General features: G+C 46.3%; 1 protein-coding gene across 1 annotated transcript in view; it reads right to left on the bottom strand.

Annotated features, from left to right (window-relative positions):
• CPA6 (carboxypeptidase A6) overlaps positions 1-5857 on the bottom strand; it is a 304313-nt gene extending 298456 nt beyond the window's left edge. The window contains exon 1 of the mRNA XM_069731467.1: positions 5584-5857. Within this exon, the coding sequence (XP_069587568.1) occupies positions 5584-5720 (137 nt within the window). The 5' untranslated portion in view covers positions 5721-5857. The remainder of the gene's footprint in view (positions 1-5583) is intronic.
• Positions 5858-17900: the final 12043 nt, after the last annotated feature.

Here is a 17900-nt window from a genome sequence, read left to right as displayed (position 1 = left end):
AGCACCAGATGCTGGTACGTGTGGTACCCAGCACGGTGCGTGTGGTACCCAGTAGGCACACGTGTGCCGCACGTGTGCCACACTGATGTGCCACAGAAACGTAGGGGCACACGGACACGGATAATTCTGGTACCGATTTTTTCCGGTACCGGAATTATCTGGACATGTGAAACTGGCCTTAGGCAGTAAGGAACTACAACACTGCAGCGCAAGGTGATTTCCACCTGGACAAGGGGACTCTGGACTTGCCTCCAAACCGGCTGGACTCTGCCTGCCCTGTGATCTGGTGCCCTGGACTGTGGATGCTGAAGTCTTCAGTAAAGGTAAAGAGACTGCAACCTTGTGTCCTCGTTCTTCTCTGCGCCTCTCACCATCCACCATCTACACACCGGAAGCCCTGGGGACATACTTCACCTGCGGGAAGGTATACCATCTAGCTGCCATAACATCACCCCAGCGGACCCCTTAAAGCAGCGTCAGTCACCCTGACCGAACACCACAGGTGGCGTCATGAACACAAACTTTATCCCTTTAAAGACCTTTCTTTTTTACACGGCCGTCCCACGGACCGGGTCAGCCACCGTGATATCCCCTTGTGAACCGCAGGACCCAGTACCGAGTACCCCACAGCCCCATGGGGGTGCTCCATTGGCATCTCTCAGGAATCAGGAGCTCCTGACTCCAGCATTCCCATCATGAACACTGGTAGACAATGCCGGTCTTGATGAATCGGGCCCAATCTGTGCATATACCCTTCTGTGGCTTTGCTGTTTTCCGGTCCTGTGATTGTTTTCTGATTAGCATACTAGATAAAGGCTGATACATGCCACCCAATCAACAGGCAGAATTTATCAGACAATGACTGTATGATTTCAGCTAGGTATGTTTGACTCTGAAATGGTGCACCAGTTCGAAGAAAAAATAGTTTAATATCTGTCAGGGACCGAGTTACCCAAGAGACTAATCGGACAGGTGGGTCCCCGGTGGCTTCTTCCCCCCAACTGCCCTGGAGTGACAGGTTTCTCTTTTTGTGTCTGTGTGAAAAGATAATCCTGTCACTCCAAGACAGTGGGCAGGGAGATGCTGGGGACTTGCCTGGCCGATTAGTGTCCTGTGCAGTTCGGTTCCCAACTTCTATTAAATGCTTTTCTCTGAAATGCTGCAGTGAAATCATGCAGTCACGGCCTGACACATGCAGCTTGTAGATCGGGCATATCAGCTGTCAGATTCCCGTTAGGGAGTGACGTATTTTCCATGCCCCAATATCACATTACAGACACTGTCATAAGTATGCTTACCTGGCACAAATGTGTTGCAATCTTGATAAATAAATGATAGTATGTTAATTTTTTTCCCCGTAGCCTCATAAATTTTACAATTACTTACAGTGGGAGAAATAAGTATTTGATCCCTTGCTGATTTTGTAAGTTTGCCCACTGACAAAGACATGAACAGTCTATAATTTTAAGGGCAGGTTAATTTTAACATAGACAGATAGACTATCAAAAATAAAATCCAGAAAATCACATTGTATAAATTGTATAAATGTATTTGCATTGAGAAAATAAGTATTTGACCCCCTACCAACCATTAAGAGTTCTGGCTCCCACAGACAAGTTAGATGCTTCTAGTCAACTAGTTTCCTGGATTAAAGACAGCTGTCTTACATAGTCACCTTTATAAAAGACTCCTGCTCACAAACTCAATTATTCAGTCAAACTCTAACCTCTGCAACATGGGCAAGACCAAAGAGCTTTCTAAGGATGTCAGGGACAATATCATAGACCTGCACAAAGCTGGAATGGGCAGCAAAACCATACATAAGACACTGGGTGAGAAGGAGACCATGCAAAATCTCACCTCGTGGGGTATCCTTGATCATGAGGAAGGTGAGAGATCAGCCTAAAACTACAAGGGGGAACTTGTTAATGATTTCAAGGCAGCTGGGACCCCAGTCATCAAGAAAACTATTGGTAACACCTTACACCGTAAAGGTCTAAAATCCTACAGTGCCTGCAAGGTCCCCCTGCTCAAGAAGGCACATGTGCAGGCCTGTCTGTAGTTTGCCAATGAATATCTGGATGATTCTGTGAGTGATTGGGAGAAGGTGCTAACTGAACAGCATAGTCTCTGACAACTTGAGACAATTCTGAGCTAGCCCTAGTTCAGCCAAACACAACTGCTGTAGTCCATAGCAATCACTGTTACTTGTAGTTCTCTTCACATGGCCTGTGGATACTCTTCTCAGAGAGATTCTGTCTTGTTTCTCTCTTAAACTTTAAGACACATCCAGTCTGGTCAGCTTCCCTGAGCTGACTGTTTTATATGAACACCTATCCTGTTTATACACAGGGCTAGCCAGGTGCACTAATCAAAGCCTGCACAGCTAGGATTTAACCCTAACCTCCCTGGCATTGCTACAACTCTCATAATAAAAGGAGATATTTAGCCCTGCGTTTTTAGTGCTACAAATAATGCAGTAGGTTAAGCCCCCATACACATTAGATTAAAGTCGGCAGAACACGCTGATATCGGGGAGATTGGTTGTCAGTCTAATGTGTATGAAGACCTTCAGACTCCCTCCAGACAGATGATATTGGGGAAGAGATGCATCTAGCATGCTGGATTTCCAATGTTGGTTTTTCAACAGTTGATTCTTTTGTTGCAGATAATCCACTGTTAAAGGGAATCTGTCACCTCATTTTGGCGCTATAAACTGCGGCCACCGCCATCAGGGGTTATCTACTGCATTCTGTAATGCTGTAGATAAGCCCCCAATGTAACCTGAAAGATAAGAAAAACAAGTTAGATTATACTCAACCAGGGGCAGTCCCGATTCCGGTCCGATGGGCATCGCAGGTTCGGGTCCGGCGCCTCCCATCTTCATACGATGTCGTCATCTTCCTTGCTTCATGTCGTGGCTCCCACGCAGTCGTTCTGATTTGCCATGTTGAGGGCAGTGTAAAGTACTGCAGTGCGCAGGCGCTGGGCCTCTCTGACCTTTCCAGGCGCCTGCGCACTGCAGTACTTTATGCTGCCCTCAACAGAGCAGAGAATTACACCTGCGCAGGAGCCGCAAAAGAAGCAAGGAAGAGGACGTCATCGTATGAAGATGGGATTCCCCTTATTATTTGATGGTACATAGACACTTTTAAATGGCCACCCTTTACGCACATTTATATATTTTTTTATGCTGCTCTTTGTACCAGCATAATTTGCCTCATGGTATAGGCGCCAGTCTACTAGCAAATATGGGCCCTCTGTTCAATGGTCTCTGTGCACTTGATATTTCTACAGTATATTCCTTCCACATGAAAGGTTTTTTTTTCTCTCTGCGCATGCATCTATCCTGGCCAGGATAGTCTTCCGGCTTTTCACCGCTCTGCTCTCTACACACCAGCCACATGCTATGCCTGATTGCTCCACTGTTTAAGGTTGGTTGATCCCCTTCCCCTGCACACTTCCCCTGACGAAGCTGCTGGTTGCAGCGATAGGCGTTGGGCTCCCCACATCGCCTCGGTCCCTTGCCTATTGATCCCTGGACTTCATGCCCTGACGCCCATTTCACTGATTCATCTGGTAAATCGGATGGCTTTCTCATCCTGATGTCTTCCATTTTTTTTTCTCTTTTCCCCTCTCTTTTTGCAATTGTTTTCAGCGTTCCTCCATTTCTTACACAACCAGGGAACTGCTCACTTCTCTACTTGCTAAGAGGGGCTTATATTTCTATATCAGGATTTATTGTGATCTTGCATTAAGTTCCTTTTCTTCTGTCTCCCTGGGGACGCCCGGTGTGAGACTTCATGTGATATAAGATTTATTGGCATTGATATTGTTTTCAAGGGCTAATTATCCATGTGTGCACACATATATATGCTGCACTTTGCCTTGACATTGTATTGTTATATGTAATAGTCATGTGGGACGTTTGGTGATGTGCTCAGTCTTTTAATGGTTTTATTATGTCTGCTAATAAATATTGCACATAATTTCAACATTGTCTTGTGATTTTGGGTGTGCGCCTTGTATGCACGGATCTTTTTCTCCTCCTCTCCACATCGTATGAAGATGGGAGGCGCCGGACCCGGCCCTGCGACGCCCATCGGACCCGGAACGCCCCTGGGTTAGTATAATCTAAGTTATTTTTCCTATCTTTCAGGTTACATCGGGAGCTTATCTACACCATTACAGAATGCTGTAGAGAAGCCCCTAATGGCGGTGACCGCAGTTTATAGGGTCAAAATGAGGTGACAGATTCCCTTTAAGGCAGTTTGGCAGCAGATCTATCATAGAGAACACATGTGGGTCCAGCCTATGCTCCTATTTATGGAGAAACTGGTTGAAATAGTCTTCACTGAAGCCCCACATATACATTAGACAGCGGACAACTATGTCAGACAATATTAAAAGTACAGGTCAACAAACTAGACTAGATTAAGAATCTAGGTCATGAACTTAGGTCATCTTCTGCTCCTGTCCGGAAATGCCAGACACAACACACATCTCTCCACCTTACAAGCTCAGGTACCCACATTACATAGCATATAAAAGCTTTCTGTGTATATTTAATAGGTAAATGGAATTTCTTTGCAAAATATTTATTAACTTTTCATGACTCATAATATACATTTTTGTAATAATAAATACATGCACTTATCTCTTAACCATTAGATTGTCCACTGATTCCACCAAAATTCGCACCCTCGGCCAATATTTATTTATTTATTTATTGTGTGTGGCCAAATTTTGCCACAAATTCCCAATTTTCTGCTATTTTAAACAAAGCCCTCTTTGTTTCTCACTTGTTTATTGGAGCTTATTTGAAAACATTTAACTTTCCAACAGATCATGATTATGCATTTTCCATCATCCTCTCTGTGAATTGAATTAAACGTTGTTAAAGTGTAAACTGATATAGAGTATGGGTCTCATTGGCTTGTATACAGATGGTGATGTTCCTCCTACCAAACTTGTCAATAGGAGACGGAACCGGAGGCATGGGTTCCCCAATATAGTGAACAGTGGTCACCTAAGGTGATAGATTTCTAGAGTGAGATAATAATTTTGGTTCATATTATATTAATTACATAGTAAAACACATAAAAATGCTTAAAATACCCTAAATGCAAACTGTCAGCATATAGAAAGCTATAGAAAACCCTGGTTATTATTTAGATGCTTGCATAAACTTTGTGCTCACTTGTACAGGGGAAGAATAACCAACTTTTTTACATTCTGATAACACACTTTTTAACATAGCTTTACATAAGACTGTATAAGAATTTTAGGATACACAATAAAATCAGCTCCACTAACTTGTAGGACATAAAATTACAATTAATTCCCCCAAAATGAAAAAGTCTAAACTTTTTAATGCTCTCTCATTGTGAGCGTGGTTGGATTTGGAGTCCACTAGGATTGCAGAATAGGGTGAATTACCTCTAGCTTTGTTATTCGCTGTATTGTTAAATTCTACAAGTTCCCTTTAAATGACAAATTCAACGCCAATACATCAGTACTAGCTGTAATATGTCATGCAGCTTCCAGTTGGGTGTGAATATGATGTGATGTGAATATTCTTACCCGGCATAACGGTTGTCATACAAGTGGCAGGATGCAGACAGCCAAGTCTGGGAGAAAAGGCAGAGATGAATGAGTTGTGACACTCTCCATGTGAACTCCATCTTTACACAGTTCCGGGGAGATCCCAATTTATTCATCCATATGATCCGCAGCAGAGCGTGTGTTATTGTAGGGCTGCGGAGAGTTGAGTGCAGCTGCTGTGGGGTTTGTCGCAGCAGTGAGAGGAGCAGGATATATGTATGTATGACAGTACTGGGAGGCTCAGCACTTGGGTGAGGAGGATATGTAGTGTTCTGACACTCAGCCAGGATTAGCCCTCTACACAAGGGAGGAGGGGGCTTGGGTCACATGTACAGGCGAAACAGCTGCCCCTCCCTGTACAGGACCTCTCTTACCTGGACATGCTGGAAGTTTAGGATACGGTCTGCAACTTCTGGTTTGATATCTGAGCTCTTAGAGGCAATATGTCTTTATCTAAAAATCATTGTCCAGGCCAAGATATTGGGATCTGCAGTTTTATAGAAAACAGAGGCCGATATCCCCCAACCTACTGTCTCCATCCCCATTAGACTGTAAGCCCACAAGGCAGGGTCCTCTCCTTTCGGTACCTGTCTGTCATTGCTAGTTTGCTGACCGTATTTTATTTTTGTATCCTGCATGTAACCCATTCTCATGAACAGCACCATGGAATCAATGGTGCTCTAAAAATAAATAATAATTTGCCAAGAGGATTGAAAAAGAATATCTGTCTTAAATTGTCACCAATAGCATGCTATCACCTCCATCAATGTACAAGATCAGTCACAGAGAGGAAGGCTGAACCTTCATTGTTTGCTATGGGCAACAAAGATAGTTTTTTTTTATTTTAGACAGTTTTGACAAACGAGGCTCTGGTGTTTATACACAAAACTCTATGCATCACCGGTTATGGACAAGCTGTGTGTAAAGCTTGAAGTGTTTGTAGATTATCCATACCATAAACGTGCATTATTATAATAATTATTATTATTATATCATTCATGCAAAAGGTGCAGATAAGTTTACAGGGCATGACATACATATGACAATCCATAAACATAGGACATAAGCTCAAAAACAAGTATAATAAACAAGACTAAATGAGTGACAGATCGGTATATAAGGAAGCAGGACCCTGCCCTCAAGAACTTACAATCTACAATCGAGGGAAAGAGTCAGTAACGAGGGTAGATGCTGTTTATTTGGTATTGTAGTGGCAAGAGGGTTATTTTAAATTGTTGGCTTTTCTCAAAGGGGATTTTTAGGTGACCTTTGAAGGTGGGGAAGGCTCTTACTGGTTGGGGTTTTGAGTTCCAAAATATGGGGGGTGCACTGCACACAAGAAATCCTGGAGACTGTTGTGTGAGTAGATAACAAGTAAAGAGCAAAGAAGAAGGTCATGTGAGGACAGGAGATTGTGTTGGGACATGGCAGCAGATTTGGTCAGAGATGTATGGAGGGGCAGGTTGCGTTGTAAGTCACTTTTAGTATTTTAGAATGAGCTCTGTGGGCAGTAGAAAGCCAATGTAGAGACTGGAAAAGACAGAGAATTAATGAGAGAAGTGGATTATCCATACAGCAGAGTTCAGACTAGATCAAAGGGGAACAAGAGTGTTAGATTGGGGGCCACAAAGAAAGATGGTAGTAGTCAAGGTGGGCAATGAAAAGGGCATTCACTTTCACGGAACGGAGAATGGTTTATGAGGTGGGGACAGCAGGAGCTGGTAAGGGCTGGATCTACAATTTACTGTAAAAGGTAAGTCAAGGGTGCAGTCAAAAGAGGTTACGTAAAGCAAAGTATGAATGTATAGCCATGCATGGTTCACACCTGTCTTATAGTTTATATAATGTTGTTGCAAGAGCTAAAAATTCAATGGGTTGTACAGCATATATCACCGGGGTGCTGGGGTGGCAGGGAAATTACAAGGTGAGTACTCTCTATTTCTTTGTTTCCAAGATATTTTTGGTAAAATAAATTAATATATGGAATACAAAATAAACTGCCGTCACACTAGCAGTATTTGGTCAGTATTTTACATCAGTATTTGTAAGCCAAAACCAGGAATGGGTGATAAATGAAGAAGTGGTGCATATGTTTCTATTATACTTTTCCTCTAATTGTTCCACTCCTGGTTTTGGCTTACAAATACTGATGTAAAATACTGACCAAATACTGCTAGTGTGACGGCAGCCTAAGTGTCACATTGTAAGGGGCACAAGAAGGTGTCCGCAAATATGAATGTTTGCCTCCTTTGTAATGCTATTGCAAATAATTCATGTTGTGCATATTTATGGTACCCGTTGTGTAAATGCTATGTATGATTACTATTATAGTTGTACAGAAAGCGTAGTACCCTAGTTTGGCCACTAGTTGGGGGTGGAGAGTATGTTTAACCTGTACATAGTTAAAGTAGGAGGTGCTAACTTGGGGTACATCTGGGATTTGAATGAGTTGGGCACGGAGCATCCTGACAGGGTTGTTAGCTCCGTAACGTTAAAGATAAGAGCCCAGTCATACAGTATTCGGGGTCAGGGCCTCATCAGGGAAAAAACACCAAGAGAAGTGCTGACAGTGCAGAAAAAGTGGGTCTGCAGTTGCCAGAAGCAGACTAAGTACGGGCAGGTCACTCAGAATGTGGCGGCTGGTTACGTGGGTGGATATTGTCGAGACAGGGCGAAGCGGTTTATAGGTTCCCCTACTGGAGCAGGACTGAGCAGAGATGATGCTGAGAGACCGGAGAGCATGGTTCGTCCCGGAAGCTATCTTAGCGACAGAGAAGGAATGAAAGGGACAGAGGAGAAATTGTCCAGTGTTTAGCCTGACGCTGATTCTGGAGAGAATACGTATACACTGTGTACCAGAAGCAGTAAAGTTAATAGTTCAAGCGTTGAAATGGATTGTGACTCAGTTTATTCTTCATCGTCTGAAGAGTTTGTGCAGCGCAGTGCAGGACGTTCTGAGGGGGAGCTGGAGAATGTGACAGGTAATGGAATGGAGACCTGTGATTTGTATGTGACGGGAGGCCAGGGTGTGCTAGAAAATTTTACCTCAGGCACGACTACCACACTGGTGTTCTCTCACAACATCATTCTAAACCTAACTACTTGAATGTAGCATGGATGTGAACATTATGCTGTATGCAATGTCTACTTTGTCAATCCAATTCTCTAACGTAATATTTGCCATAAAGAAGTGTGTATAAGTAGATACTTCAACAATCTGATGTCTGTGGGGGTTTGCTGACATCTGATCAAAGTCAAGGAGGAAATTATTCAGTCACACGTGAATTTTATGATTATAATTATCTGATTATATACATTGAGATAAGCAGCATCAGACATGTCGCGGATCTTCTTTTCTACCATAGGAGCCATAATTAATAATACATCTGTAGTGATCTGTTTTGAAAACTTGACAATTTCTAAACATCTGTCTGCATGCAGTCAGATCATAAGGTGACTAACTTCATATTGAACTCAGTGGGATCTGTATAGACCTGTCATCTGCCCTTTCTTATAGTAAATATCCTGCAAAGTAAATGCCACAAAGTGTATTGTTATGACTCTTAAAAAGAATGATTCATCTGATAATGTCATGAAGACTATATCCAGAAAAATAAGTTTATATAAGATTTCACCTACCTCCATGTGTACACAGATTAACAGTGATTTAAAGGGGGTTTCTCACGATGGCAATTTACCAAAACAACCTGGGAGTCACCAGTTTTGCATACTTGCCAATTACTCCTGAAGACCCAGAAGTCTCCCAGAAAAAGGCAGACTTCTCATATTACTGGAACAGTTTCCAAATCTCACAGAAGTAATAATCTTTATTTTATAATCTTTATTTTTATATAGCGCTAGCATATTCCGCAGCGCTTTACAGGTTTGCACACATTATCATCACTGTCCCCGATGGGGCTCACAATCTAGACTCCCTATCAGTATGTCTTTGGAATGTGGGAGGAAACCGGAGTACCCGGAGGAAACCCACACAAACACGGAGAGAACATACAAACTCTTTGCAGATGTTGTCCTGTGTGAGATTGGAACCCAGGACCCCAGCGCTGCAAGGCTGCAGTGCTAACCACTAAGCCACCGTGCTGCCAAGTAACCAAAACCCTCCCAAAAACTGGCTCTTATGGTGGGTGTCTTGTATAGGTGTAGTAGTATGCAGGTACTGAGTGTGTCACCACGGAACAGACAGACCAACAGTTGAAAGGTTTATTAACAGGAATCAGGATCTCCTCGCAGGGAGGAAGCAGTAGATTATAATTAACAATTAACAGTGCAAAAATATTGGAGTCAAACAGTGTAACAGAAGTAAGCAGGATTTCTTGAGAAAAAAACACTTATCAGTCTGATGAGGACCTGCTTGAAGGGTCGTCTTCTCCAACGTAGGCGCCGAGAAACAGCGGCACTTATCGTCCCTCTGTTGTCAGTGGGCTGAGTAGTCTCTAGGAACCCACTGCCTGGGGTTTCAGGAGTTAATGTGATGTGCCCAGGCTATGAGTGTTTAGCTTTTAAAGCACAGCCTATCCTGGGAAAATGATGGTCAGTCTATTATTAACTCTCACCAGGAATCAAGCGCTCTGCACTGATACCGTGGGTACCAGGGGTCACAGTCTCTGCACTGATACCGTGGGTACCAGGGGGGCACAGTCTCTGCACGGGCCAATGTCTCTGCACAGGTCTCAAGGCGCCCCTCTCCAGTCACAGCATAGTCCACTTTCATGTACTCACAAGATGCAGTCTTTCTGGGCAATCTCCCTGTATTTGTCCTCTGACCGGGAGCTCTGTCTCTCTCCCGGAGCGCAGCTGCACCCTGCTCTGACCCTTGCATGTGCACCTTTCTCGCTCTCTGCCCAGTTTCCTTCCTGCAGGTTAATAGCGTTTTGTCTGGTAACAGGTTCCCATTAATATGTGGTGTGACAGGGTCACTGGCACAGTATTTGAGGGGAGATATGTGTCACGAAGATTCTTTCTTCCGTAATCTAGAAACCCATTTCTCTTCAACATGGTAGGTGTTGAAGGAGTTAATTGGCCATGTTATGGGTGGGTTTGTAGGTGAGTAGGTAAGAGACGGGCGTGATGCCTACTCACCATATCTCCACCTCAAGGGTGTGGCTGGGATGTTACATGTCCAGCCAGACCCAGTGTTTTTTTTCTGTTTGTGTTGTATGGAGGAAGGAAGCCTCAAGACTAAAGCTCCTGTGAGAGCTGTCGTATATGTTGTCCCAGGAGTACTGGGAAGGACTTTATGCGAACTTTTTACTTTCATTTGCGTCAGAAAGGCTGTTTTCTGTTACCAGTTTGAGTTTTGGTTTATAATGCAATAAACCACCCAAAGACTTTAACCAAGCGTGTTCCTGTGTCTACTTTGGAGAGCAGCTAAGTGAGCTGACCTTCCACATTGGGAAGATTGTTAAGTTTGTGGCATAAATAAACACGTTTACTTATCAATGACAGGTTTCTTTTAATCAACAAAGTTGGCAAATATGCCATTTGGTATATAGACATCAAAGAAGATGGTTCCCTGCTTAGCAACCACTCTTTGATCCAGAAAAGAGAGGCATTACAATTCAGTCTCTCACTTTGTAACATTTCTTTGCATTAAATGGGCAGCCATTCATAATGGTTAGTTTACACCCTATACCAGTGGCGTATCCAGGGGGGGCAGCCGGGGCATGTGCCCCGGGCGCAGCCGACAGGGTGGTGCCAGTGGGCCGCCTGATGATGCGGCGGTCCAAGGAGGCTCCTCGGCGGCGGCATTCTGCCGCCCCCACACTGATATAGTCCCGTTCTCTGAGCCGGCTGTCAAATTGACAGCTGGCTCAGAGAAAGTGTTGCGCGTCGAATCCCAGCGGCATAACTACCCCACAGCAGAGCCCCTCCACCGCAGAGAGCCGCACATCACAACTATGGCTGCCGCTGCTCTGTGCGCACAGGACCTGTGATGAGGTCACAGGAGGGGAGGAGTCAGGAGTCACATGATGAAGGGCCTCCGTGTAGTGCAGGACTCTGCTGGTTCTCATGGTGCTGGAGGAGGGTAAGCTTTTGTGTGGGGTCAGGAGTGGTTTGTGTGGATGTAGCAGAGCCGTGTGTGTACGAGGTGTACAGAGCGGAAGCCGTGTGTGCAAGGTGTATGGAGCGGAGCTGGGTGCGTACGGAGCGGAGCCGTGTGTGTACTAGGTGTACAGAGCAGAACTGGGTGTGTGCAAGGTGTATGGAGCGGGGCCGTGTGTGTATGAGGTATACGGAGCGGAACTGGGTGTGTGCAAGGTGTATATGGAGTGGAGCTGTGTGTGTACGAGGTGTACAGAGCGGAATTGGGTGTGAAAGGTGTATGGAGCGGAGCTGGGTGTGTACAGAGCTGAGCCGTGTGTGTACTAGGTGTACAGAGCGGAACTGGGTGTGTGAAAGGTGTATGAAATGGAGCCGTGTGTGTACGAGGTATACGGAGCGGAACTGGGTGTGTGCAAGGTGTATGATGTGGAGCCGTGTGTGTATGAGGTGTGCAGAGCGGAACTGGGTGTGTGCAAGGTGTATGGAGCGGAGCCATGTGTGTATGAGGTGTACGGAGCGGAACTGGGTGAGTGCAAGGTGTATGGAGCGGAGCTGGGTGTACGGAGTGGAGCCATGTGTGTACGAGGTGTACAGAGCGGAACTGGGTGTGTGCAAGGTGTATGGAGCGGAGCTGTGTGTGTACAAGGTATACGGAGCGGAACTGGGTGTGTGCAAGGTGTATGATGTGGAGCCGTGTGTGTATGAGGTGTGCAGAGCGGAACTGGGTGTGTGCAAGGTGTATGGAGCGGAGCCATGTGTGTATGAGGTGTACGGAGCGGAACTGGGTGTGTGCAAGGTGTATGGAGCGGAGCTGGGTGTGTACGGAGCGGAGCCATGTGTGTACGAGGTGTACAGAGCGGAACTGGGTGTGTGCAAGGTGTATGGAGCGGAGCTGTGTGTGTACGAGGTATACGGAGCGGAACTGGGTGTGTGCAAGGTGTATGATGTGGAGCCGTGTGTGTATGAGGTGTGCAGAGCGGAACTGGGTGTGTGCAAGGTGTATGGAGCGGAGCCATGTGTGTATGAGGTGTACGCAGCGGAACTGGGTGTGTGCAAGGTGTATGGAGCGGTGCTGGGTGTGTATGGAGTGGAGCCATGTGTGTACGAGGTGTACAGAGCGGAACTGGGTGTGTGCAAGGTGTATGGAGCGGAGCTGTGTGTGTACGAGGTATACGGAGCGGAACTGGGTGTGTACAAGGTGTATGGAGTGGAGCCGTGTGTGTATGAGGTGTACAGAGCGGAACTGGGTGTGTGCAAGGTGTATGGAGTGGAGCCGTGTGTGTATGAGGTGTACGGAGTGGAACTGGGTGTGTGCAAGGTGTATGGAGCGGAGCCATGTGTGTATGAGGTGTATGGAGCGGAACTGGGTGTGTGCAAGGTGTATGGAGCGGAGCCGTGTGTGTACGAGGTGTATGGAGCGGAGCCGTGTATGTATGAGATGTACGGATCAGAGCCGCGTGTGTACAAGGTGTACAGAGCAGAGCCGCGTGTGTATGAGGTGTACGGAGCAGAGCCGTGTGTGTACAAGCTGTATGGAGCGGAGCCGCGTGTGTAAAAGGTGTATGGAGCGGAGCCACGTGTGTACGAGGTGTATGGAGAGGAGCCGTGTGTGCAAGGTGTACGGAGCTCAGCTGCGTGTGTAGGAGTAACTAGGTGTGGCCATTATACTGTACGCAATATGTGTATGTTTGTGCGTGCATGCGTAGCGGTGCGGGTGAATGTGCAGAGACGTAAATGGTTTTGTGTGTGTGTATACGGGGAGGAAAGACGAGGGCAATGATGGGGCTGACAGGGAGAGTGCAATAATTGGGATGGAGGGGGAGGAGGAAATGATGGATTTGGTGGAATGGGCAGTGATGAGGGTGGAATGGGCAATGATGGGGTGGGGGGAGGAAATGATGGAGGTGGTGGAATGGGCAATTGTGGTGGGAGGCAATGATGGAGGTGGAAATTGGAATGGGCAATGATGGTGGTGGGGGAGAATGCAATGATGGTGGGGAGGAGGAAATCATGGAGGTGGTGGAAAGGGCAATAATGAAGGGGGGAAGAAATGATGGAGGTGGTAGAATGGACAAGGATGGTGGTGGTGGAAAGCACACTGATGATATTGGAGGGGGAGAAAATGATGGAGGTGGTGGAATGGGCAAGTATGGTGATGGCGGCGGAAAGGACAATGATGATGGTGGTGGAAAGGGCAACGGTGGGGGAAGAGAAAATGATGGATATGGTGGAAAAGGCAAAGGAGGAAATGATGGAGGTGGTGGAATGGGAAATTATAGGGTGGTGGGGGAGAAAGCAATGATAGTGGTGGTGGAGAAGGCAAAAATGGAGGTGGTGAAGAGAGCAATGATGGGGTGGGGTAGAGGAAAATAATGGGCATATATGAGGAAACAGTACAGGAGAATGGGGGCATATCTGAGGAAACAGTATGGGGCATGGGTTCAGACAGTATGAGGATAGAACGGGGGAATGTATGTGGACACAGTATGAGTAGCGATGTGAAAAATGTATGTGGACAGAGTTGGGGAGTGAAGGTGATGGGATGTGTGCAGACACAGTATGGGGAGTCAGGTGAGCAGGCAGTATAGAAAGTGAGGGGGTACATATATGAGGAGACAGTATGGTGAACAGGAGGTATGTAAGAGGAGACAGTATGAGGAGGGAGGGGAATAGTGTGAGGAGACAGTATGGGGGGAAAAAGTGAGTGGGCACAGAATAGAAACTAAGTAGTGGGGGCGTACCATGGGGAACAGTGTAAGGGCACAGCCAGGAGGGGACAGTATACCAAGGAGGGGGAGTGTGATGGGAGAGTACAGTATAAATACTGGGCCCTATAGGGGGGACAGAGTGTGAGAGGACAGTGTGAAGAGGGGGTCCGGTATGGAAAGGAGAGGTCAGTGTGAAGAGCATGTACTATAAGAGGGACAGTGTGGGGGTCATATTTTGTGCAGACAATATAGTGAGGGGCAATTTTTTATTCAGGAGCATTATAAAGACACTTGTATCTTTAAGGGCATCATGTGGAGATTTTCTGCAAAAGAGCGGAGAAGATGGAAGTCTGCAGAGACGGCTGTGGATGAGAAAACTCATCATGGGGTCTGGACAAGATGAAGAAAAGGAGAACGACTCCAGAGATGACGTCATCTATAAGGTACCTGGATGTAAATGTTATTTGTGATACTGACTAACTCTCATGTTTTTATTTATGTTAGGAGCATTAAAGTGGATGTCCAGGTTTGTAATGAGTCTGCAGTCATTCTTTGTGACTGCAGACTTCTGACTTCTCACAGTGCGCACTGCACGCTGTCAGGATTCTCTTATGCTGGCGATTTACATTAATGCAGTCACATGCTGACTAGATATGTGTGACCTCAGTCAATGAAAATGAACTGAGAGAGTCCAGTTAGAATGTGGTCAAAAGTATACAGACCACATGCTTGTGCTGACATGACTGTCCACCGGCCAGGGAGAATCCTAAAAGTGTGCAGTGCATTAGTTGTGAGAATTCAGAAGCTGCGATGTCAGGATTTAGGTCTGCAGGTTCCAGCAGGGTTAGGGTTTGGGCCAGGGTTAGCATTAGGGCCAGGGTTAGGGCTAGGGCTAGAGTTAGGGTTAGGGCTAGAGTTAGGGTTAGGGCTAGGGTTAGGGTTAGGGTTAGAGCTGTGGTTAGGGCTAGGGCTAGGGTTAGGGCTAAGGTTATTTATTATTTATTTTATTATTTATTATTATTATTATAGCGCCATTTATTCCATGGCGCTTTACATGTGAGGAGGGGCTAGGGTTGGGGCTAGGGTTAGGGTTGGAGCTAGGGTTAGGGTTGGGGCTAGGGTTAGGGTTTCAGTTAGAATTGGGGGTTCCCACTGTTTAGGCACATCAGGGGCTCTCCAAACGCGACATGGCGTCCGATCTCAATTCCAGCCAATTCTGCGTTGAAAAAGTAAAACAGTGCTCCTTTCCTTCCGAGCTCCCCCATGTGCCCAAACAGGGGTTTACCCTAACATATGGGGTGTCAGCGTACTCAGGACACATTGGACAACAACTTTTGGGGTCCGATTTCTCTTTTTACCCTTGGGAAAATAAAAATTTGGGGGGCTAAAAAAACAATTTTGTGAGAAAAAAATATTTTTTTATTTTCACGGCTCTGCGTTATAAACTGTAGTGAAACACTTGGAGGTTCAAAGTTCTCACAACACATCTAGATAAGTTCCTTGGGGGTCTAGTTTCTAGTATGTATTACTTGTGGGGGTTTCTACTGTTTAAGTACATTAGGGGCTCTGCAAACGCAATGTGACGCCTGCAGACCACTTCATCTAAGTCTGTATTGCAAATGACGCTCCTTCCCTTCCGAGCTCTGCCATGCGCCCAAACGGTGGTTCCCCTCCACATATGGGGTATCAGCGCACTCAGGACAAATTGGACAACAACTTTTGGGGTCCATTTTCTCCTGTTACGATTGAGAAAATACAAAACTGGGGGCTAAAATATAATTTTTGTGGGAAAAAAATGTTTATTTTCATGGCTCTGCGTTATAAACTTTAGTGAAACACTTGGGGGTTCAAAGCTCTCACAACACATCTAGATAAGTTCCTTAGGAGGTCTACTTTCCAAAATGGTGTAACTTGTGGGGGATTTAAATGTTTAGGCACATCAGGGGCTCTCCAAACGCAACATGGCGTCTCATCTCAATTCCTGTCAATTTTGCATTGAAAAGTCACACGGCGCTCCTTCCCTTCCGAGCTCTCCTTTGCGCCCAAACAGTGGTTTACCCCCACATATGGGGTATCAGCGTACTCAGGACAAATTGTGCAACAACTTTTGGGGTCCATTTACTCCTGTTACCCTTGGCAAAATAAATCAAATTGGAGCTGAAATAAATTTTGTGTGAAAAAAAGTTAAATGTTCATTTTTATTTAAACATTCCAAAATATCCTGTGAAACACCTGAAGGGTTAACAAACTTCTTGAATGTGGTTTTGAGCACCTTGAGGGGTGCAGTTTTTAGAATGGTGTCACACTTGGTTAATTTGTATCGTATAGACCCCTCAAAATGGCTTCAAATGAGATGTGGTCCCTAAATTAGGGGGGCCAGGGGGTGATCACCAGGGGAGGATGGAGCTGTCAGGCACAGGAGGGGCAGGAGGGGAGCAGAGGACGAACTGTAGATGGAGCCGGCAGCAGGTAATCAGGGGGTGATCAGAGGGGGCATGGAGTGATCAGGGGGCAGTGGGTGACCAGGGGGGCTGGTGTTGATTAGGGGTGATCACTGGAGAGGGTGATCACCAGGGGAGGAGGGGCTGATAGGCGCAGGGGGGTAGGAGAGAAGAAAATGGAGCCGGCGGTAGCAGGTGATAAAGGGGGGCAGGGGGATGATCAAAGGACAGGGGGTGATCAGGGGGGCAGAAGGTGATAAGGGGGGCAGGGGGTGATCAGGGGGCAGGGGGTGATTAAGGGTGATCACTGAAGAGGGTGATCAGCAGATGAGGAGGGGCTGACAGGTGCAGGGGGTGGTAGGAGAGGAGAAAATAAAGCTGCAGCAGGTGATAAAAGGGGGCAGGGGGTGATCACCGGAGCAAGGGGTGATCAGGGGGGGCAGGGGGAGGGAGCAGAGGTTGGGGGGAAAGGACAGGAAAAGGGAGGTACATGTCCTCAACAGCAGCAGTGGTGCTAGCAGTGGCAGTGGGGGAGGCGGTGGGCTGTGAAGAGGTGTGCAGCGGCGGCGGCGATCGCAGTGTCTGGGGGGCAGGTGAGCAGTCAGGCACCTCGCTCCTCAGCTTCCACAGATGGGATGAAGCTGAAGAGCGAGGCAGACATTGTTTTTCTCCACCCTTCCACATCTGATTCGAGGGCTAGCTAGCTCCAATCAGATCAGAGGGGGTGACAAAAAGGTCACCAGGAGTGATCGTAGCCCCGGGGGGGGGGGGGGCAACGCCTCCCCCCCTGGGGTCAAGTATAGGTCCCCCTGCACCTGCGGGTCGGGTGACCTTTCATTAACCCCAGTCACCTGACCCGCAGAAACGCAATCCTTCTGTGACACAGCATATGCGTCACAGGTCTGATTGGCACCGACTTTCATGATGCATATGCTGTGTCACAGGTCGGGAAGGGGTTAATGCCACAATCTAATCTATTTTCTAATTTACTTTAATTAAAAAGTCCCTATCCTTCCCTAGCAATACAGTTTTACTTTTTTTAACTTTCTTTTTCTGATGATACTCTGACTGAGGATCCCAGTGG

Source organism: Ranitomeya imitator, chromosome 6 (assembly GCF_032444005.1).
Source record: "Ranitomeya imitator isolate aRanImi1 chromosome 6, aRanImi1.pri, whole genome shotgun sequence".
NCBI classification, from domain to species: domain Eukaryota; kingdom Metazoa; phylum Chordata; class Amphibia; order Anura; family Dendrobatidae; genus Ranitomeya; species Ranitomeya imitator.
The sequence above is the reverse complement of the archived record's forward strand: the minus strand, read 5'-3'. Positions and strand labels throughout refer to the sequence as shown.